A 24,737-nucleotide genomic window follows, 5' to 3' on the forward strand; every position below is an offset into this window, starting at 1 on the left:
AAAATGACAGTTGCTGATGTGATGGCTTTTGCCCCCGGCATGTACCCTTCAAGGTCACAAACAGGTGTCTAGTCTTCCTAATTTCACGTGTTCGTTGTAAGTACAAAAGAATCGACCGACAGACATCCAGGGAATGCATTGCACATTCCAGAGGAGTGGACAGATTTGTGAAAAATGTTGGGAGTACTATGTCTGTGCTCAAGTGGAAATCTGAGATGACCTTCGGCTTGAAGTCTGGATCCAGTCTCATCACCACCTTGTCCGGGTAGATCTTAGTATAAGGCTCGTCAATGCGTAGTGCAAGTAATTCACTAACCCTCTTTGCTGAGGTGATGGCAACCAAGAATAACGTCTTTAAGGTCACTAAGTGCAAAGTTGCAGTAGCCAGTGGTTCAAAAGGCTTCTCCATCATCGAGGAGAGGACTAGGGACAGACTCCACTTCTCCGCTGGCTGCCTAATAAGCGGGTATAAGTTATTAATACCCCTCAGGAAGTCCTTGCAGAGAAGGTGTGTAAAAACAGTCTTGCCTACCCAGCCTTTGTAGTGGGCAGAAATGGCTGCTAGATGCACCTTAATGGAGACGTTAGCCAAACCTTGAGCTTTGAGGGTGGTGAGGTAACGTAAGACCTCCCACACCGAGGCTTCCTTTGTTTTAAAACATCTGGCAGCTGCAAAGGAGATGAATCTTTTCCATTTTGTGTGGTAGTTTCTTCTTATTTATTTATTTATTTATTTGATTTGATTTATATACCGCCCTTCCAACATGGCTCAGGGCGGCTTACAATCAAAACAAACCACTAAAACAATAATGAGCTAAAACAAATTAAAAACAATATAACAACAATTAACAATTTTAAAACATTTTAAAACAACAATTAAACAATTACAGTGATTAAAAGCCCCAAAATCAAGTTAGAATATTAAAACAGATTTTAAAATCCTGGAAAGCCAGGCCAAACAAATACGTTTTAAGGGCTCTCCTGAAGGCTAATAGAGAATTCAAATTACAGATTTCTGCAGGGAGCGCATTCCACAGCCCCGGAGCAGCTATAGAGAAGGCCCGCCTCCGAGTCACCACCAGACGAGCTGGTGGTAACTGGAGACAAACTGGTGGACTCCTTTCTGTTGTTTCTTAAAATCTTCCTTATAAGCCTATTTTTCATGATGTGAGGTTCGGGACTGCAAGATTTGGGTGCAGTGTCCTCTTGTTGTCTCGGAATATCTGATCTGGCCACTGAGGTAGCCTCCTATGGTTGTGGTTGGCTAGGCTGAGTAACCTCTGGAACCACAGCTGTCTGGGCTACCATGGAGTTATGACAATTGCCTTGGTGTTGACTTGCAGCAGCTTGGCTACTACCCTGTTCAAGAGAGGGTAAGGAGGATACAAATAGAAGAAACTATTTCTGTCCACTGGAACTGGAAGGCATTGCCCTTGGAGTGAACTCCCTGACCCATCCTTGAACAGAAGTGTCTGCACTTCCTGTTCTCTGTCATGGTGAACAGATCAATCATCGGTGTGCCCCATGCGATGAATAGGTCCTCTAGCAGAATGGGATTTAGCTTCCACTCATGTTGGTGTAGGACCGGAGTGCGGCTTAAGGCATTCACCAGTGTGTTGTCTTGTCCCCAAATATGGATGGCCACCAGATGTGTACTTTGCACTATGCACCAATTCCAGACCTGAATACTGAGCTGGCATAGGGGCATGGACACCGTGCTGCCCTGATTATTGATATACGCTATGGTGGTCGTGTTGTCAATCTGTAGCAGCATAGTCCAGCCCTTCACTAAGTCCTGGAAAGCCTGTAGAGCTCTGTATGCCCCTAGGAGTTCTAGGAAGTTTATATGTAAGCAGGCTTCCTGGGAGGTCCATTTGCCTTGGGCCGTCTGGTCTTGTAAATGCGTTCCCCATCCCTGCAGGGAGGCATCGGTTGTCAATGTTATCGTTGGAACCTGGGTCTTGAACGGTAAACCGACTAAAAGGTTGCCGGGTATGTTCCACCATCGAAGTGAACTAAAGACTTTTACCAGCATCAGAAGGAGCAAGTATTGTGAGTCCACATTGGGTATGAAATTGCTCAAGAACCAGGTCTGCAGTTCCACATTCTAAGTTTTGCAAAGCGTACCAAAGGTCGTACACAACGCCATGAGACCCAAAAGGACCTGGATGGACCTCACCCTCTGTTGTGGAGTTGACTGGAAACGTTTCACCATGTCCTAAATTCACTGGAACCTCTCCACTGGAAGGAATGCCCTTGGGGTGTCCATGTCCAGGACTGTGCCTATATACTGCAGGCACTAAATGCTGCAGGCACTAAATACTGCAGGCCAGTTCTAAATGTGATTTTTTCCAGTTGATGTTGACCCCGGGTTCTCCTAATAGGGTTGTTATGGTCTCCACATCCAAAAGTAGCTGTGCTCTTTTCTTTGCTGTGATGAGCCAGTCATCTAAATATAGGAAAATTGAAATGCCCTGTAGTCTGAGGTAAGCAACAATTACTGCCATTTTGTAAACACCCTCAGAGCTGTCACAGTGTCATGGCCCAGACCTCTGAGTCAGAAGAGGAGCGGGAAGACTTGGTTGGGAGAGCAGGCTCAGAAGCACAGCAGGAGGACTTGGCTGTGAGAACAGACTCTGAAGCTGGGCTGGAACGGCAGCAGATAGAACAGCTGGCAAAGATGAGGGCTGAGGAGAATGATCAGGAGGAAGCTGGAATTCCACCTGTGTTAAGAAGACGTCTCAAGAGAAAGGCTCAGTGGGAGACACGCAGGCACAAGATCTCACAGGAGAGGAAATAGAAATGTTTAGTCAGGAAAGCCTGATTGGCTGCCTATTATCTTGAGCCCTATATTAAGCAGACGCTGTTCCTGGGACAGTACTGTCAGCAACGGTGCCTTCCACAGACAGTGTTCCTTGTTCCTAGAAACTTTCCTAAAGGTTCCTAGAACCTTTCTTGTTTCAGCCTGTCCTTGTTCTGTTCATTCCTTGCTCCTTCATTTCAGTTATTACTTAGTTATCGTAGAGGGAGGTACCTAGATTAGTTTCAAGGGACTTTATTTTGTTTATAGTACTTTATCTTTGTGAGTCATTCTTCGCTTTCGTTCGTGCAACTAAGCTCCTACTAATTTCTATTTGACTCACAGAAGTAGAGCTGAAGGGATCGTAAATCCTGTCGGGTCAGCTGTGCCAACAGATTTACGACACACAGGGCCAAAAGGTAATATTGTACTCATAGATCTGACTACCCATAGTGAAATGTAGGTACTTCCTGTGGTTAGCCTGGATGCTGATGTGGAAGTAGGTGACTTTAAGATCCAATGTTGCAATCTACCCATCACCATGTAGCAGAGGGAGGATCGCTTGCAACATTATCATTTGGAACTTACGCACATCAACATATTGGTTCAACCACTGAGGTCCATAATAGGGTGGATTCCTCCATCCCTCTTTGGGGTCTGAAAGTATCTAGAGTAAAAGCCTGACTGGGACCATTGGACTGGCGAGATCTCCTGTTTGTCCAGTAACACCTCAACCTCTTCCCTCAGAGTTTTCGTTTTGGGGGTATATCTTATCCCTGAAAACTCTGGCAGAGTTTTGAACTCAGTGGCATAACCTGTCTGGACTATACGTAAGACCTACCGGTCTGATGTTATATGGTGCCACGCTTGAGCATGGATAGCCAGTTTGATGGGAATACTGGCTACCCGCAAGGGGCTGTTGTTCCTTGTGGGGACCGATGGTGAGGTCGATGAAGAGCTAGATGGTATGCGATCTATAAATGCAGGCCCAGGTCAAAGGTGTTGCTTGACTTGTTGGCCTGTCTTACTCCGTTTTGCCAGTCTGGTGTATTTTTTGTGGAATAGGGCTTTCTATTATAGCGACCATAAGGTCATCTGTACTCCCCATGGTCTCAGCAACGATAACTGCCCTGCTGTCTCTGGTAAGGCTGGTACCTGTTTGGCATAAATTTCTGTGTCATGAAGGCTTGGCTGTGTCCTTGGATTTCTTCAATTGTTCCATGGAATCATCCGTAGACTCTAAAAAGAGGCCCTTGCCATCAGAACCTAAGGTTTCAATTCTGTCGCGCATGTCTTGTTGCAAGGCAGTCGATCTAAGCCAAGCATGCCTACGTAGCATAACGGTGGACGTCAAGGTCCTAGACTCTGATTTGACTAAATGCTTAGCATTGGCCAATTGCTGTCATGTGGATGAATGTCTCTTCAAATCTGCGCTGGGGTGAGTGCGGAATGTTTCTCATAGAGCTTTTCCCATAAACAATGCATGAACTTAGCGAGGCAAGCTCTGTCGTTCGTGAACTTGATTGAGAGGCAAGATGTAGAGTACGTTCACCTCGCCAATATTAATTTCATAGTGTGAATAACAAATGAAGGAATTTGGACAAAAGTTTCAGTACTAAATCCTGTTAGCAATAAATGCAAACTCCATTAGTGGTGTTAAACTAATAAACGGAAAAAGGAAAAAGGAAAAATTAATACAGAACTCTGTGCCAAATCCATGCAGCAAAATCTTAGGCAGATCACAATAATCACTTCATACTGGCTCTCTTCTCAGTGCTGGCTATCTTCTTGTTACACAATATAACTTAATTACCTCCTAAAACGTCCATGGAAAGTTCAATACGCTCAGAAGGTATTCTCAGCTATGCAGGTGTCATTAAAAATAAAAGGGATATCTACAAAAATAGATCTAAAGTCTAATAAGAAAAGATTAAAAGATAGATTTTGAACCTCCTATCTGGGTCCCCAAAAAATCAGCAGACTTAGAAAAAGAAAAAGAGAAAGTTAATTATTAGAGAGGAGGAAACTGACCATGCAAAAACATGAGATATAGATATTTTAAACGCACCTTTTAAAGGTAGTCTTTTCCCTGGTTTTTCTGCTCATGGACAGGAGGGAAATTGCCAGATAGCACAAGCAGCTTAAGATGTTTAACAAAGTATGTATTTATATATCACTGCTAGATCACTATTTCTATCACTGCTAGACCTACAGAACGGTAACTTGACAACGATCTGCGAAACCGTTTCCCAGATCGTTGTCAAGTTACCGTTCTGTAGGTCTAGCAGTGATAGAAAGCCAAGCCGATTCAAAAAAACAATCCGCAGTCAAGTGCTTTCCATTAGTCAGTCCTTTTATCAGATATGCCATGCCAAATCATCAAACAAGTCGTATCCAAGCCCATGCCAATAATCAAATTGATTATAAGTTGTTAGAGTAGCTGTATTTATAGATCTCTTTCTGAGGAGCTGAGCAAAGAACCGAAGCGTCTATATGCTGTGGTGCTCAGAAAGAAACTGAGGATGAGACACCTAACTGCCAAAGATAGTATTGCAGCCGCATGCAGGGGCAGTTGAAGGCGTCACGAGGAGCTAACGAGCTCAACCCGAAGTTGGTCTGCGCAGTCACAGAACCCACATTTATGAGTGTCGGAATCACTATCCAGATAAAGCACAGTTGTCCATGTCAATATGATGAAGCCATATTTTATCAATGATTCTGCGGTGGCTGTATTAAGAATAGTACCATTCAAAGCAGATCTTGACAACTTAAATCTGTTATCAGCAACTAAGGAAGAAGGAGAACTTAATCAAATTCAATGGGCAGAAAAGCTGTTGCTTACATACAAGGATAAACTTCTATAGGTGGTAGAAGAGTACCAAGGAATCTTCAGTAACAAGCCAGGAAGCACAGGACTCTTCAAACACCAGATCAACACCAGAAACAACGTACCCATCAGACTGCAACCTTACAAGGTAAATGGAAGGGTTTTGGAAATTATTAGAGAAGACGTAAAGGACATGCTTAAGTTAAGAGTAATTAGACCTTCTATAAGTCCATGGTCATCACCTGTTGTGCTTATAAATAAACCTGAAAACAATGTAAGATTCTGTGTGGACTACCATCATTTAAAAGCAATAACTGTACTAAATGCTTATCTAATACCAAGAGTAGATGCCCTTACTGAAATGTTGGGAGCTACAAGGATTATTTACACTTTGGATCTATGTAAAGGATTTTGGTAGTTAGAAATGGATCCAGATTCCATTGAAAAAACAGTGTTTGCAACATCAAACAGTTTCTTTGAATATGAAGTGATGTTGCCTTTTGGCTTACGCAATTCACCAGCGTCAAAGATGAATCAACAACTAGATACAAGGAATGAGCTCATTTGCATGCTCTTAGTGACAATGTTGGTATATTTAGTGATTAGGGGTTTGATTTGAACTGGCCCAGTTCAACCTCAAATCGGACGGCCCCCACAAAAAGGACTGGGTCCACCGCTGGCCTGCAGCCACCGCTGCAGTGGAGCCAACATGGGTAAAATTGATCTCCTGCCTCCCACCACTAATTTTCAAGCCCAATTCAGTTGTGAGGAATCCCACCAATGCTTCTAAAGAGGAATCCTTACTGGAATCAAATTACAAGCATCCCGAACTGGGCCAAACTGGTTCGACCCAGTTCGTGTGTATGAATAGAACCGCCCCATTCCACCGGTTTTAATGAACTGGTTCATGGACCAGAGGCTTTGTTTGAATTCAGTTCAAATTCGAACTGAACCACCGCTGGAGGTTCCATGCACACTGCTATTAGTGATAATTATTTCACTATTTCACCAAATCTATTTCTCCATGTCAACATCATCAGGAGAAGGCATATCTGTCATGCCCTCGCTCTCAGATAGCGAGGAGGAAGGGGAAGCTGACAGCCCTTCAGCCGATTCAGGGGTGCCTGAGGGGCAGAGCCTGGCTGTTGGTTCCCAAGAGACAGCTGAAGCAGGTCTGGCTGATGTTTCAGAGCAGGCACAGCAGTCTGAGGCAGCAGAGACAGCAGAGACAGCGACGGACGAACCAGAGGATGAGCTCTGGAGGCAACCCCTACTGACTCCACAGCAGAGGCGCGTCACAAGATGGCAGCACAGCTGGAAACCATCAGGAGAAGTAAACACCTCTTGCAGAGGGCTGAAAAGCCTTGAATCCCTGCCAGCTGAGAGTTATCAGCTTGGACTATAAAGCACGTCTACAGCTTGCAGTTAGCTGCTGGACGGCAATGTATGTCATCCCTGGTGTTGACAGCTTTCAACCTGAGCCAGAGAGAGAGAGAGAGAGAGAGAGAGAGAGAGAAATATTTCTCAGTTGTGTTTCGCTTCTGCAACCCAGTTTGATCTTTTGGTGAACTATCATCCTAGACTTCCCTACCGGGTGGCCAGATTGCTGACAATATCCTCCCTAAATGCCTGCCTGGAGACAGAAATGAGCTGGATGAGGGATAACAAACTGAAGCTAAATCCAGATAAGATAGAGTTACTTATTGTTTGGGGCTGGAACTCAGGAGATGATTTTGATCTGGCAGTTCTGGATGGGGTCATGCTCCTCCGAAAGGAACAGGTACACAGTCTGGGAGTGCTTCTGGATCTGAACCTCTCCCTGGTGTCCCAGGTTGAGGCGGTGGCCAGAGGTGCTTTTTATCAGTTTCGGCTGATACACCAGCTGCATACGTTTCTTGAGCTGAACCACCTCAAAACGGTGTATGGTACATATGCTGGTAACCTCTAGGCTGGATTACTGCAATGTGCTCTACTGCTGCCGTTGTAAGTAGTCTGGAAATGGCAGTTAGTCAAGAATGTGGTAGCCAGGTTGGTATCTGGGTCATCTAGGAGAGACTATATTACTCCTGTGTTGAAAGAACTACACTGGCTGCCATTCGTTTCTGGGCAAAATACAAGGTGCTTGTCATTACCTATAAAGCGCTAAACAGCTTAGGCCCTGGGTCTTTAAGAGAACGTCTTCTTCACCATGAGCCCCACTGTCTGTCAAAGTCATCTGGAGAGGTTCGTCTGCAGTTGCCGCCAACTCATTTGGTGGCTGCTCGGGAATGGGCCTTCTCTGTTGCTGCTCCTGAACTTTGGAATGCACTCCCTGTTGAAATAAGAGCCTCCCCATCTCTGGAAACTTTAAAAAGGCACTGAAGACATATTTATTCACCCAGGCTTTTGATTAGATTCATAGTTTTAATATTTTAATATTGGGTTTTAAATTATTTTAATGTTAATGATTTTAATGTTTAAATGATTTTAACTGTTTAATTGATTTACTGATTTAAATTATTTGAATTGTAAACCGCCCAGAGACACAAGTTTTGGGCAGTATAGAAATATGTTAAATAAATAAATAATTTATACAGAATCATGTAAAACATCTTAGAGCTGTATTTAAGAGAATAAAAGAAGTGGGTTTGACTGTGAGGGCTAAGAAATGTCAGTTCAGCATGTCAGAACTTATTTAGGTTATATATTTTTTATTTATTTAAAATATTTCTATACTGCCCAAAACTTGCATCTCAGGATGGTATTGTGAAATGGAAAATTCCTTATTGTTCTCTACTGCTGAAACTGTGGAGTCTCTTATCTACCAAGGACAGACAGGGTGGGGGAAGAGGGTACGGATGTTGCAAACTTCATTAGCATAGGCGTCGAATGATAGGCTTATTCCAAACTGTAACTGTTCTGTTTCTTGGAATGTGGATGTGTCTTCTCTTAATTTGCTTATCTGTCTGCTGAAGAACCAAAACTTAGGGCAAAGTCCAGCCTCAAGGCAAACACATGTGTAAATGTAATAAACTAATTGGTCCCTCGGGCTGAATGGGGACGCCCAGCTGTGTAACAATGCCAAGGTATAAAATCCCAAGGCACTGGGTATTTGGCGCGTTTTTCCTGGTAGGCTGTGAGGCGCCGGAAAAAGCCACCAGCGCTGGTTTTGGTTCAATAAATGGTGACTATTGCTTCCTTCAATCATCCTTGTTCGTCTGGTTTGTGGTAACTGGGGTTCTCCCAGGTAACAGTATAAGGTAGGAGATGGGAACATCACACCTATCCTAGATAAAGTCGCAGAAATTAAAGAGTGGGAAGAGCGGCAACAATAAAGATCATTCCTTGGTTTGGCAAGTTGCTATAGGAGGTTTGTGCCAAACTTCAGTTCTATCGCTGCACCTGACTTAAAAAAAACAGCAACAACTGGATAAAGTAAAATGGATACCTGAATGCAAAAAAGCTTTTGACCAAATCAAAATTGCATTATGTAATGATCCCATTTTGAAAGTGCCTATCAGCAAAGGTTTTATGTTGCTGCACATGCATCCAACACAGGTATAGGTGCTGTACTATTACAAGAGTATAATGGTTTGAAATACCCTGTGGTTTACCTGGGTAGAAAGCTGTTTCCTAGAGAGAGAAATTTGTCCTCTATACAAAAAGAGTGCTTATCTATTGTCTGGTTAGTGGACAAACTGTGGCCATATGTTTGGGGCCAGGAGTTCACTATAATTACAGATCACATAGCACTTAAATGTTACAAACTATGACAAACAGCAATACCAAATTAGAAAGGTGGTCTTGGATTCTACAGGAATTTAATTTTGTGATGGAATATATTCCCAGTAAACAGAATGTTGTGACAGATGCCCTATCAAGAAAGGTAATTTAAGTAAGGAAGAATATTTTGTGTATTGTTGTATTCAATTCAAAGTTCTTTTGGGGTTTTTTATAATGATTTCTGCAATATTTTTAGAAGTTAAGCAAGAGAACCATCTTTTCCTTAGACATATCATCCAGGTTTGGCACTAATCAAGGTAGAGTGGGGGGACATGTGATGAAATGACACAACAATGCATGGAGCAGAACTATTTTTATGTAAATTAACTTGGAGCACAGTTAAGCTGTCAATCACAAGTGGCAGTTAGAGTGTGACAATTGGGAGTTCGGGGTTACTAATGGAGTGAGGAGTGGATTTTGGGGTCTTGTAAGAAGCAGTCTCAAAAAGGAGATGCTTTAGACTCAAAGGATTAAAAACAATCTATGACAAAGACTGGGTGAATGACAGTCTGTGATAAGGAATGGGTTAAAAGGACAGTTCTGGGAAGGAACTGGGTTAAAAATTAAATACTGAGTGAAATGCAACCAAGCTCTGTAAAAAGAAACATCGATACTTCAACCAAGCAAGTTAACAGCCCTACTTAATAGTAGTGTACACAAACCTCAGAAAGCATATTTAATGAAATTGTATTCTTGTTTTCGTTTGAAAGATATTGTGCCATGTCGGATGCCGATGCTGCGTGCAGGCTGCAGGGAACAGCACTGCTGCTGCACATGGCCTTTGGTAGAGCAAGCGCTGCACCCGGAAAAGCAGAGCAGGTAAGGGGCCTGCTTACCTGCTTCTTAAGGGAACTGTTTCCCGCCCCTCTGGAACTGGTTCGGCTGCAGGTGCCTGAGCCAGTTTGGCACTTTCCTAAGGAGGCACCGAACCGGTTTATGACTGATCTCTAACTGATTCCTGTCAACAACCTTCTCCACGTCTGCAAAGCCACATTACCAGAATAAAAAACCCTAAGCGTTACAGAGGCTATTATAACAAATATATCTTGGTAACCTTCACCAGAGATATAGAGGAAGAGAACAAGCCAAGGTAACCTTAAAGGTGAAAAACATCTGGATATAACCTTAACACACACACCAGAATCAGATCCAAACACCACAGAGGGACAGGACAAAGAAAAGATTTTCTTCTTTTTGTCTTCCCTCTCTCTGATCTACGCTTCAATCCCTGAATTGGTTTCCAGGCTGACAGAAGAAGGTTGAGATTGCTCCACATCCTCTTCAGATCTGAAGTGATTGCAAGACTTGTGCCGGGCTCAGAAGATAAACATGGTACTCCAACCCCTGTGATAGCTTTACAATCAATGAAAGGGTTAACTTACTTGTGGTAGTCTCAAAGCAAACAGCCTGCAATCCGATCTGAATGCCTAACAGGCTGCTGAAAAATAGTGCCTGCGCCCTGCTGATGGGGACATTATTTGGCAACATGATACCAATTTGGGAGATTTGGGAGGGTTGTTTTGTCCAACAGATTTTTCTGTAAAAGTAGAAACTCTCTCCTACAATACAAAGCTCCTATGAGTAACCTCCAGTGTCCACAAATGTGTTGTTTTGGTTTTATGTACATGTTTATTATGGTATTATGTACTTCTGATTTGGTCATGGACCATAAATCTTGAACTGTCCACACACAGACACGAAGGCATAGTGATAGTGATAATACAGACAGACAATAAATGCATTATTCAGAGGAAACGGATTATCTGAATCAATTTCAGTTAGGCTTCAGGCCTAACTTTTTGGTCACCCTGTAGGATGACCTGTTCAGAGAGAGAGTTGGGGGTGGGAGGAACTGCTTGGGAGTTGTTCTACTCCTACCTGGAGGCCCATTTCCAAAAGATGGTGCTAGGTGATTACTGCTCAACCCCTTGGCAGTTGTGCTTTGGAGTTCTGCAGGATTGCATTATTTCCTCTATGTTGTTTAACATCTGCATGAAACTGCTGAGAGAAGGCATCTGGAGATTTGGCTTGAGGTGTCATCAGTATGTGGATGACACTTAGTTGTATCTCTCTTTTTCACCAGATGCAGGTGAGGCAGTGACTGTCCTGAATCAGTGCCTGGATGCAGTAATGGACTGGATGAGGGTGAACAAGTCGAGACTCAAGCCAGACAAGACATAAGTAGTGTTGGTCAGTGGTTCCTCTGGCTGGGTGAATAATGTTCAGCCTGTTCTAGAGGGGTTGCACTTCCCCAGAAGAACCAGGTTCACAGCTTGGGGGTGCTCATCGATCCAGTGCTGTCACTAGAGCAGGCCTGCACAGCATAAGGCCCGGGGGCCGGATCTGTCCCACGGGGACTCTTTTACTGGCCCCCAGGTAGAAATATCTTGCAGCAACACAGGAACTGGAAACTGCCTTACAGTACCTTCCTATGCATATTTACTCAGAAATATGTCCCATGGTGTACCCAGTGAGGCTTAGTCCAATGTAAGCCTTGGATTGCCTAAGATTGCAGCCTGAAAGTGGCGACAATTTAGGGAGAGGAGAGGGCTTAGCATTTGGGGCTTGCATGCACTCCAGGGGCCCCACTGATTGAGCAGGGACAGGACCTACTACCTGGCCACTATGCTTAGTTAAAACTATGGGTCACTGGACAGGGGTATTGATCCACCAGTAACTAATCATATTTTTAATTTTAATGTAGTCTTGTGCTAAAAATTGACTTCGGCCCCTGCACGCCAAGTTGTCGTTGGTTCTGGCCCACCAGGGCATTTGAGTTGTGCAGCCCTGCGCTAGAGGTTCAAGTGGCCTCTGTGGCTCAGGGCACCTTTTATCAGCTTCAGCTGATACACCAACTGCAACCTTACCCAGATGGAGATAGCTTGGCCACACAGTTACCCATGCTCTGGTAACTTCCCGCTTAGTTTACTGCAATGTGTTGTATGTGGGGCTGCCTCTGAAAACAGTCCAGAAATTGCAGTTGGTACAAAATATGACTGCAAGATTATTAACTAGGGCTGGGTGTTTTGATCATATCATGCCAATGCTTCATCAGCTGCACTGGTTCCCAGTCCATTTCCAGGCCCAATTCAAAATGCTGGTTTTAACCTTTAAAGCCCTAAACAGCTTGGAACCAGGTTACCTGAGAGAGCTCTTTGCCCCATATGTCCTAACTCAGAGCTTATGATTTCTTCGGAGGCCCTTCTCCGCGTGCCCCTGCCCTCAGAGGTGAGGCAGGTGGCTACTACGGAGAGGGCCTTTTTGGTGGTGGCACCTCATTTATGGAATAGCCTCCCCAGTGAAACTTGCCTGGCACCATAACTTTGTTCTTTTAGATGCCAGAAAAAGACTTTTCTGTTCATTTAGGCTTTTAAAAATGATTTTTAAATTTGATTTTGAAATTGATTTGTTTAGCTTTTTAAATGTTTTGCATTGTATTTTGTGTCTTTGTTTGCTTGTTTTGTGTGGTGATTTGTTCTGTTTTATGTGTTTTTATTGGATGTTTTTAATTTTGTGTTGTGAGCCACCCAGAGAACAATTTGTTATGGGGTGGTTAACAAATTGATTGATTGATTAAGTGCCGTCAAGTTGGTGTCAACTCTTAGCGACCACATAAATAGATTCTCTCCAGGATGATCTGTCTTCAGCTTGGCCTTTAAGATCTCTTAGTGGTGCATTCATTGCTGTCGTAACTGAGTCCCTCCACCTTGCTGCTGGTCATCCTCTTCTTCTCTTTCCTTCAACTTTTCCCAGCATTATGGACTTCTCAAAGGAGCTGGATCTTAGCATAATGTGTCTGGAGTATGATAGTTTGGCCTGGTCATTTGTGCCTCAAGTGAAAATTCTCATTTACAAATACAGTTGTATTAATTATTTACTACTACTACTACTACAAGGTGGGCAGGACAGAAACAAAAGGAAGAGAAAAGCTGGAGGAATGCTTCACCGATGGTGATAATTTCCTACCTTGTTAAACATAAATGAGGTGAATTCGGCTGGAGATGAATTGCTCTATTAATATCTTTCACTGCACTTTTTAAATCATGAATCTGTTATTTTCAAAAAGACAACAGTTGTTATTTATAGCCTCTGGATACAGCTCTTCCTATGAATACATTCTCCTACACAAGGAATTTTTCCTGTCTGTAGGTGATATGATGTTATACTTGTGGTGGCCGCATTCTGCACTCCCCCACTGCACAGCCCTTAAGGACATATTCCTGAAATCAAAAAGTGCAAAAATTGCTCCCCCTCCCCAGCATTTCCCTGCTTGGCAACACGCTGCACAGAGTTGCTATGCTGAGTCTTTCACTGTCCCAGCTCCTGTTAAACAGTTCTAACACTGCACAGAACGTCAGCCAGCAAATATATTTACTTCCATATTATTCATATTAAACAGATATATTTCATCTATCCATTGTAGGGGGAGTGTTTCTGTAGACAGACAGACAGACACACACACACACACACACACACACACACACACACACACAGAGTAGGCATTATATTCTTGAAGTAGGCATTATATTCTTGATATGAAATAATGATATAATAACTTGTGTGTTATCTTAATTATTTCTTTTTCTTCTCTTAAGCTCATCTTTCCTTAATCATAGAATAGTTATATTTACATTTGTGTAGCATTTGTACTTCTGTTCCAAACTTCCTTCTCTCTAATACATTGTTAGAAGCCACTATCCATTATAGTGCTGTTTACAGCTGGAATTCTTTCTCCTGTGGACAGTATCAATTGCTCTGTCTTGTTTTTCAAAATAGGAGCTCTCGCTCACAGGAATATCACTGCAAGCTTCCTGAAAGGAAACTGCAGTTTTGAACAAGTGTTTGGAAGCCATAGCAGATTGCGTGAGAGTGAATGGGCTGTGACTGAATCCAGACTAAGTAGAAATTGTTGTGGTGGTGTGAATGTAAATTTCGATTATTGACATTATTGATGAGCACAATACTGCAATGTTCTGTGCCACAGTGTGCAGAATCTGCAGGGCCATGACAGCTCCTGCCTAGAAGGACAATGGGACGAGCCTACAAAATCCTGTCTTAGCCTCAGCTTTCACATAACTTATTGTGTATCCTGTAAAGCTATTGTAATTGCATACTTTTAAAAAAATTTCTATGTAACTTTAAACACCCTTAACTATTTTAAGCACTCTTAAGTATTCCCTGCTTGTATCTCATCTATTTTATTGTTCTTATGCTGATCCTAGACCAAATAAAGGTGACTGATTGATTGGTTGACATTACTGATGTGTGTGTCCATCATTAGAAATGATGGAGTCTAGGGATATTCTTAGAACCTACTAAGTGTAGGCTACAGAACTGGCCAGTCATGTCTTTTTCCAGCTTCGTTGAGTATCTATTCTGAGGCATTTTCTGGAAAACAGAGATTTAACAACCACAAGTCCTTACTGACTTTTACATAGGAGACCAGGGCAGCCCTCATCTGGAAGACTTTTCACTTGCCTTAATTAGCCTCTTTTCTGGTGCTCAGATCAATGTTGCTACTAACTGAGAACTTAAGAAGCTGCCTTAGACCGAGCCAGACTCTTGGGCTAGTCAGCTCAGTATCATCTCTCTGGCAGCAGCTCTCCAGGGTTCTAGAGGCACAAATCTTTCCCGGCCTTACCTGGAGATGTTAGAGGCTGAACCTGGGGGCCTTCTGCAAACAAAGCAGCTGCTCTAGCACCGAGCTACAGCCCCAGCCCCATTGCACAATAATATTTATACTATTTTGTTTTTACAAATCTACACTAGTTTTAAAAACTTAATATATATCTTCGTATGATTTTATATTGTTTGAAATTGTTAAAATCCTGAATAGCATCACTGTACACTGATGCAGCAGTGCCTGACATCCAGAGTAATAGTGCACCATAACATGATGGGGGAGGAGCAGTTGTTGATGATATCTTCTTCCCTCTTAAGCCACTGTGCCTCCTGAAAATATGTCCCTGAGGGCTGTTTGACCCTCAGAGACCTTTTCCTGTGCATCACACAGGAGGGGAGATAGTAAAAAATCATCCCTCCCCACTCAAGTTATGGCACACCATTAGTTTGGGTGTCAAGAAATGCTGCACAAGCACTGTGTTAATCTTGATGTTAGCCAATATGTCTTGTTAGTCAGCTTGGAGGCTTTTAGTTGAAAGGTGGGTTACAAATATTTTGATACACAGGTAAATAAAAGAAATACATCATATGGGCTTTAATTACCTATGGAGCTGGCAACTGTAAATGCTTTCATATGGGGCTGCCCTTGGAAGATGCTTGTATTCTATACTGGGAGCAAAATGCAGCTGCCTGTCTCATTATGGGAAAGGGAAGCAGGGACATAAACTGTTCTATTACTTCTTTCTATTAGGACTTTACAAACATTTACAAGAAAATTACTCAAAAATATATTTAAAAAGCAGCAGTATAGAATATCTCAGTAAAAAAGCAGAAAAGCAAGAACCACAATCTGATGTCAAATTAAGATTCTCTGATCTGAGCTTTAAGATCTGTACTTCAAATATTTCACAGAGTACAGCACCTAAACATTATATTACATATGAGCTGTTCTATTTCAACTATACCAGCTCTTGGTAAAAACAGGTTGCTTTCCTGTAACAGATGAAATTTTGGTGATCCGGTATCATTCACAACATGGGTTGTACACCTGCACAGTAGTCCCCATGGAAAGATTTTGAAGCTCCTTGGTGCTCTGTACTTCTGCCCTTCGTGAGCCAAGCATGCTCGTTATCTTTAGTGGCAAAGTGCCCTTTTGCTCAGTACCTTATAGACTGCTGTGAAGATTGATCTTCTTTTAGGTCTCTGCACAGAACTGTTTACAACCTTAAGTGGCTCAGTGGGGAAATGCTTGACTAACAAGCAGAAGGTTGCCAGTTCAAATCCCCACTAGTACTATATCAGGCAGCAGCAATACATGAAGATACTGAAAGCCATCATCTCATACTGCACAGGAGGAAGCAATGGTAAAGCCCTCCTGTATTGTACCAAAGAAAATGACAAGGCTCTGTGGGCGCCAGGAGTCGAAATCGACTTGACAGCACACTTTACCTTTACTTTACAGAACTGTTTAGGGCAGTTTGGTTCAAATTCAAGTCAAATTTGAACTGGTCCGATCCATGACCTGGTTCAGGTTGAACCGGCTGCCAGTTCAATTCCACCAGTCAGACTGGTTTTGTAGTTTGAGGGGGCCATGCTTGTAAAGGAGAATCCAGTGAAGATTCCCTTTTACTAGCACAGGTGTGGGGGGATCCTTCTAAAGACTTCTAAAGGTCTTACCAGTCTGGCAGCAGCTGGTACCGCTGTTCCTAGAAGGTCCCTGGTACTCCCCAGCAGCCCACACAGACACACCACACAGCTCCAATACCAACATTGACAATGTTGGTATTGGAGCTGTAAGGGATAGCTGGGCAGGCTAATGGGGAATGCCAGGCAGGGGCAGAGCCACCATAGCATGAAAGGGTTCAAAAAACCTGAGCTGCCATGCTCAGGGGGCCATGCCTCATACCCCAGCCACACCCCCTGCAACTGACATCAGATGCAGGGGCCGTGGCTAGTCAGCCACTGGCAGCAGGCTGAACCAGGGCCTCCCTATGCACCTGGTGCAGGAGCCTTCTGGGAGCAATGGTATGGCCACCAGCAGACCAGTAAGGGCCTTTAGAAGCCATAAGGGCCTTTAGAACCAGTCTGACCCAGGGGCGTATCTAGGGTAGGGCAGGCAGGGCACGTGCCCCAGGCGAAACTTGAAGGGGGGGCGCCATTTTGTGAAATTATTATTTTTTAAAATGGCTGCCGAAAACAAAATGGCCACTGTGCATGCTCAAATGGCCTCTGTGAGGCCCTAGGTCATGCCAGGCCTTGCAAAGGCCATTTGAGCATGCACGTTGGCCATTTTGTTTTCAGTGGCCATTTTTTTTTTTAAGATTATTTTTAAAAATGGCCACCACACATGCTCAAATGGTCCCTGCGAGGCCCTAGAGGCCAGCGGGGTGAGGGGGAATCTTTGCAACCCCCCAGCCTTTAGGTAGCCCCTCAAAGGGGCTACAGGTAAACAAAATAATAAAAATAATAATATGACACTTCACACATATTCAGATTGGCACTATGTACAGAGAATCAGGGCTTGTGAATACTGAGCTGATGCTTATGAGTTAGGATTGTATTCATTTGCTCTTCCTTTGCTTCTTGTGATAAGTGAGTTAAATCTGATGTCTTGCTAATATGGCTATTAATGGTGAGTTTGTCTTTGAATCAGTGTGAAACCCTTAATATTAAGGCCCACTGGGAGTTTCTTGCTCTCTTTCTCTCATTTTAACTGTCTTTCTGAAATACTACAATATATTCCAAGCAGTGACACAGTTTACTCTGCATATCCTTTAATTATTTACAGAGTATTTGGGAAAAGTCAAATTCTCCATTGAATTCTAAAACCTATGTAATGGTGATGCTACAATGCATAGTAGAGAATTAGACAGGCACTTCTGTTTAGTTTTCCAAGTAAACATCCACATAGTATTTGGGTATTTCATGAGCCCCCGCATACTGAAATTTGTAGTTTTCCAGGCTTTTTTGGTCTGGCTAAGTCCACTGCTAAATAGTTTTTGAAATATGAAAAGATTAATGAGCTTGACTTGTATTTTTCAGCTGATATTATGGTAAAGTTATCTCAAAGATGGGTGTCAGATGCTTGTACAGGGGGCGCAATTTCAGTGTTTGCCCTAGGCGCTATTTCCCTAGATACGCCTCTGGTCTGACCCAGTTCATCTCAGATTGGGACTGGTTCGGTTTGATCACAGACCAAACCACCTCTGCTTCGGTTCGTGATTGAACTGTTGAACCAGCCTGGTTCTCTTTGAACCAGTTTGTGCACACCCCTATCTTCTTTAGATGAATGATGAGGTAAGTATATTAAGCAGTAACATCTAATATGCGGGGAAGTCAGGTGAGTGTTATGAATGATACTGGATCACCAAAATATCACCTGTTACAGGTAAGCAACCTGTTTATCTTTGTGGTGATCCAGCATCTTTCATAATATGGGTGATTTACGAGCTCTCTGTAGTAGTATGTGCTGGAGGATGTTACTTAAAGAACTTTTTTTAGGACAGCGCACCCAAAATTGGGCTCAGCCCTAATCGGAGAGTATGTTTTGATTCAGTCCCCATTCATGCTAATGGGAGAAATCTGTTATTCTGCTCAGATTGTCTGCAAGGACGTTGTTGGTGCCCTTTATGTGTAGAGCTAGATAGTATACTTGGTGATAGTCCAAAAGTTAGATACCTAGGTTGCACAGGGTGTTGTCAAGTAGAATTTGAATTGTTTGGTTTCTGAGACATGGAACCGCCCAGGTATGTTTTTGTGCAGAGACAGTGTGGTGTAGTGGTTAGATTGGTGGACTAGGACCGGGGAAACCCGAGTTCAAATCCTCATTCAGCCGTGATCCTAGCTGGGTGACTCTGGGCCAGTCACTTCTCTCTCAGCCTAACCTACTTCACAGGGTTGTTGTGAGGAAAAACTTAAGTATGTAGTATACCACTCTGGGCTCCTTGGAGGAAGAGCGGGATATAAATGCAAAATAAAATAATAATAAATAATAATAATAATAAATGCGTGCTCTGAGGAAGGTGAGAGCTATGCCAGAGGTCCAACCATACTGGACAGGTCTTACCAGAGGAGCCAGACGAAGAGTGCCTCTCCCATCAACAATATGGTGAGATGTAACTTTAATAAAGTTGCCCCTGCTAACTTGGCAAAGAGGCACCTTTTAACGTGGTGATTCTCTTTATTTAGCAGGGGGAGAGTAACTGGCCCTATTCACTCCCAGCTTAGTACTTCCAGTGACTGTTGCTGGTGTCTGTCATATTTCTTTTTAGATTGTGAGCCCTTTGGGGACAGGGTGCCATGTTATTTGTTTGTTATTTCTCTGTGTAAACTGCCCTGAGCCATTTTTGGAAGGGCAGTATAGAATTGATTGATTCATTCAATCAAATGAATGAATGAATGATGAATAAATCTATACCGGATCGGTCGTCACCCGGGTCAACAAGGACCGTGCCAGGTGCTGGAGTCCCTGGACATCTGGTGGCAAGTGGGCAACAGGACTCAGGATCTTCAGTTGAGCAACCAGGGCTGGAGACTGCAAGGTTACTGGAAGAAACGTTGCTTGACCGAAAAAAAATATACAAAGAACGCCAACAAGGAAATAATGATCTGCTATTACAAGTCTAGTCCAACTGGAAGAGGTTATTTAAAAAGAATGTACCAAATTTGGAAAGAGAAGCATCCAGATACAGAAATAAAAGAACAAAGGCTAGCAGACCACAGAAGATCCATAATAAGAAATAAAGTATTCACAGAAGTTGAGCTGGAAGAACTGCAAAGAGCAACACAGGCTCAAGATATGGAAGAAGAATTACCACCAACTGAAGAAGTTGCTCAGGCGCAGGTGGAGGAGGTGTTGGAAATAGAGAATGCCACTGTTGCTGAACTGTTCCAAAATCAAAACCAGGCAACCTCCCCTTTGCCTTCACCTCAAAAACCCGAATGCCATTTAACAGAAAAGCAACAAGAACTAAAGCAAAAAATAACTGAGCACATGAAACAAACAACCACCAGGGTTCGACTTCCAGCTCTAAAAACAGTTGCCAAAAAACAACTTGCTCAGGCATTAAAAGATGTCAATGCTGCATTTGCAGAAATAACAACCAAGAATTTGCAAGAAACAAACCAACTAATGTACAGTGCAGCAACAATAACACAAGAGCTCAGATATAAGATCAGTGGACCTGTAAAAAAAGAAAGTAGTACATCACCTAAATGGAAGATTAGATTAGAAAATAAAATCTCCCGGCTTAGATCAGATGCTAGTAAATTGAAAGATATGAAAGACAAGAAGCTGAAGAATGAAAACACCAAACAGTATCTGATCCAAAAATACCACCTAGATTCAAGGAAAATTAGAGAAGTCCTGGAAATAATAAAGCAGCAAATAACAGCAGTGTCAAAGAAGATTAGCAGATATGAAGCCAGAATTACACAACACAGGCAGAATCTCTAATTCCAATTGAATCAGAGACGTTTCTACCAAAGCATAGAAGGAGAAACTACAAGAAACATAGAAACACCAAATAAAGAAGAAACAGTGCAATTCTGGGGAAAATTATGGGACAATCCAATAGACTATAATAAAAAAGCAGGCTGGGTGAAAAAGGTCGAAAAATGTAACCAACAAATGCAAGATCTAATAATAACACCAGAATTAATAAGTGAAAGAGCAAAGAAAATTAAAAATTGGACTGCACCAGGCGACGATGAACGGCATGGCTTTTGTCTTAAACACCTAACAAACCTTCATAAACAACTATCAAAACAGTTCAATCACATTTTGCAAGGAGGTGATATTGAACAATGGCTAACAACTGGGAAAACTCATCTCATCATGAAAGACCCAGCAAAAGGTGCAGTTCCAAGTAATTATAGACCGATAACCTGCCTGCCAACTATGTTCAAATTATTAACTGGAATAATAGCAGATGAAGTCATGCAACACTTATTAACTAACAAACAGCTTCCAGTTGAACAGAAAGGAAATTGCCCAAACACCAGAGGCACAAAAGACCAGCTGCTGATTGACAAAATGATTTTAGAAAACTGCAAGAGAAGAAAAACCAATCTAAGTGTTGCATTGATTTACTACAAGAAAGCCTTCGATTCATTGCCTCATACATGGATACTAAAATGTTTAGAAACAACTGGTGTCAGCAAAAACATTCAGATATTTATTTTTAAAAAGCAATGAGCATGTGTAGTACACAGTTAACAATCAATGGCGAGACACTTGGACAGGTTAGCATTAGAAGAAGTATTTTCCAAGAGGACTCACTATCCTCTCTGTTGTTTGTAATCGCCATGACTCCACTTTCACAAATACTAAACAAAACAGGCCTCGGATACCAAACATCTAAAACATCAAGTAAAATCAACCATCTGCTGTACATGGACGACCTGAAGTTGTATGGAAAGTCCCAGTCAGAAATCGAATCACTGCTAAACACTGTCCGTATATTCAGTAGTTATATAGCAATGGAGTTTGGACTAGACAAGTGTGCTGCATTAATAATAAACAGAGGAGAAATAACAAAAACAGAAGGAATAGAACTGCCCAATGGAAGCAAGATCAAGAACCTGGCAGAGAAAGAACCTTACAAATACTTGGGCATTCTCCAGGCTGATAACATTGCACACACTGAAGTTAAAAGAAAAATTGGAAGTGAATACATCAGGAGAGTTAGAAAAATCCTCAAGTCCAAACTCAATGGAAGGAGCACCATACAAGCCATAAACACCTGAGCTACACCTGTTATCAGATACACTGCAGGAATAATAGACTGGACCCAGGCAGAGCTAGAGACGCTAGATCGTAAGACCAGGAAAATCATGACCATCGATCATGCTCTGCACCCCCGCCGTGATGTCGATAGGCTATACCTCCCTCGCAGCTCAGGTGGAAGAGGAATGCTGCAAGTCCATCAAACAGTAGAGGAAGAGAAAAGAGGCCTTGAAGAATATATCAAGGACAGTGAAGAAGATGCACTTCAAATGGTCAATTACGCGAAACTATTCAACATCAATAAAACAAAGCAGGCCTACAAGAAAGAACAAGTCAAGAACCGAGCAGAAAAATGGAAAAATAAGCCACTGCATGTCAATATTTGCACAATAGAAGTGGAAAATCAGACATCACCAAGACCTGGCAATGGCTTAAGAATGGCAACTTGAAGAAAGAAACTGAGGGTTTAATACTGGCTGCACAAGAACAGGCACTAAGAACAAATGCAATAAGAGCAAAAGTCAAAAAATCAACAACAAACAAGTGCCGCCTTTGTAAAGAAGCTGATGAAACAGTGGACCACCTAATCAGCCGTTGTCAAAAGATCACACAGACTGACTACAAACAAAGGCATGACAAGGTAGCAGGGATGATACACTGGAACATCTGCAAAAAATACAAGCTACCTGTAGCCAAAGATTGGTGGGACTATTAGATTGAAAAAGTTGTAGAAAATGAAGATGCAAAAATATTATGGGACTTCCGACTACAAGCAGACAAACATCTGCCACACAATACACCAGATATAACTGTAGTTGAGAAGAAAGAAAAACATGTTAAAATAATCGGCACAGCAATACCAGGGGACAGCAGAATAGAAGAAAAAGAAAAATAATCACAAAATACAAAGATCTACAAATTGAAATTGAAAGGCTGTGGCAGAAGAAGACCAGAATAATCCCAGGAGTAATTGGCGCCCTAGGTGCAATTCCAAAACAACTTGAAGAGCACCTCAACACCATAGGGGCCACAGAAATCACCATCAGCCAATTACAAAAAGCAACTTTACTGGGAACAGCCTATATTCTGCGACGATAGCTATAATAACAGCAACAACATTGATAATAAAATTCAGCCATCACAGGTTCTTTGGAAGGACTCGATGTCTGGATAAAACAAACCAGTCAATAACACATGTCTGACTGTGTAAATAAATAATAAGGAAGGAAGGAAGGAAGGAAGGAAGGAAGGAAGGAAGGAAGGATTTGAGCGCCAGAAAAAGAGCCAGGAGTTCCAAATAATTTATATGCAGGGCTGACTAGTGAAGGTTCCACAGGCCTTATGCATGGAGTCCAGTATAACGGGCACCTCATCCTTTGTGAGAAGCATCTATTGTGACAGGAATCACTTTGGCCATTTCAGCTTATCAAATTTTGAATTTGATAAGATTTTGTTTTCTCTGTGGAAGAATCAGATTGGGATGTTTTCATCAGGCAAAGGGTTCAATGGGTTTTCTGTATAGGCAGAATCATCATCTGAGTCAAACGTGGATGTATATTCATCATCTGGTTTTTCTTTTTCAGGGACAGAAACATTTCTTCTGAATAGTGGCGGAAGAAATAACTTTCAGATCTGGAGTGGAAGTGTGGGTCGTTTCTCTCAGCTTTTGTGTAGGAGGTTGTGAAAGAAGAGGTGAGTCCAGAGACCTCCTGAAAGAGGAATCATGCCCTTTACATAAGGCTTGTGATTGAGAATTGAAAGAAGATTTTGATCTTTCTCAGTTTCCATAGTTTAAATTCTTCATAGTTGTAAGATAGTGAAAGGAAAAGGGATATAAAAAGGATCTTTGAATCTCCCTATCTTTCTTATATAGCCTGAGTCAAGAGCATCTGGTGAGCTCCAATAGTCCATACTCATCCTATAAGAGGGGTATGAAGGAAGTGAGAGGTGGTATCTTTCCTTCCAAGGGTGATTCAGAAAATAAGATGGAGAACAAGCAGGTGTCACTCTAGCTGGTGGGACTGATGGTGTTTTAGGGATAGGCAACACATCAGAACCAACATTGTTTTCAACATTGAGGAAATGCAAAGAAAAGCCCTTAAATTTCAATCCAGAAGGTGTTGTGTGGAGACCCCAAGACAGAATTAATGTCTTGAAGAATAGGAAATTCCTTCTACATCAAAGGTGTGGAAGGAAAGTTGAGACTGATATCAGGTGAAGCAGGGAAATTTGAGGAAGCAAGTGGTTGCCTTCAGAGGCGTAACTAGGGAAAACGGCGCCCAGGGCACGCACTGAAATGTCGCCCCCCCACCGCGCCCCCCCCACCCCCCCACAAGTGTCCGCCGCCGCTGCCAAGCCAGGCCACTGACTGGCCGCCAGGTGCCAGCAAAGCAATGCGGGGGGCGCAGGCGGCGCGGAAGGGACCACTCGTGGGGAGGGGGGCACCGACGCGCTCCCTTGACTGCTGCAGCACTGCTGCACTGAGCAGGAAACATTTGTATTAACAAAAAATTTAAAAAATTTTTTAAAAATTTGGTCATGATGGCGCCCCCCATGTGACCAGAAAAGATGGTGCCCGGGGCACTTGCCCCCCCCTGCCCCCCTATAGTTACGCCTCTGGTTGCCTTCCTAATTCAGATATGGGATCAAGTGGAATCGGTGATCAATGATATTGAGGTTTGCTCTGTAGAGGGAGCAGCTGTCACAGTCAACATTGAGCTTGTTGCAGAGCTGCTATTGGTACTGATGCTGAAATATGTGATACTGTAGAGACCAGGGGATCTGTAGAACTGACCTCAATGCTCTCTGGTGAAGAAGAAGAAGAAAATCGAGATTGGACTGGGGGCATAACCTGAACCACAGAAGGTGAAGTGGTTCAGTTCCTGTGTGGCATAGGCAATGTCAAAATTGGAGGCAGTGGTTGAACTGATGCAGGGGCATAACAAGGGTGGGGCAGGCAGGGCATGTGCCCTGAGCGCCATTGCAGGGAGGGCGCAAAC

At 42.8% G+C, this 24,737-nt stretch overlaps 1 protein-coding gene across 1 annotated transcript in view; it reads right to left on the reverse strand.

Moving 5' to 3' along the window:
* The window catches only part of TTC6 (tetratricopeptide repeat domain 6), a 196,944-nt gene that overhangs the window by 47,521 nt on the left and 124,686 nt on the right, over positions 1-24,737 (reverse strand). The window contains exon 22 of the mRNA XM_053269433.1: positions 13,356-13,438. Within this exon, the coding sequence (XP_053125408.1) occupies positions 13,356-13,438 (83 nt within the window). The remainder of the gene's footprint in view (positions 1-13,355; positions 13,439-24,737) is intronic.

Source organism: Hemicordylus capensis, chromosome 1 (assembly GCF_027244095.1).
Source record: "Hemicordylus capensis ecotype Gifberg chromosome 1, rHemCap1.1.pri, whole genome shotgun sequence".
Lineage (NCBI taxonomy): Eukaryota > Metazoa > Chordata > Lepidosauria > Squamata > Cordylidae > Hemicordylus > Hemicordylus capensis.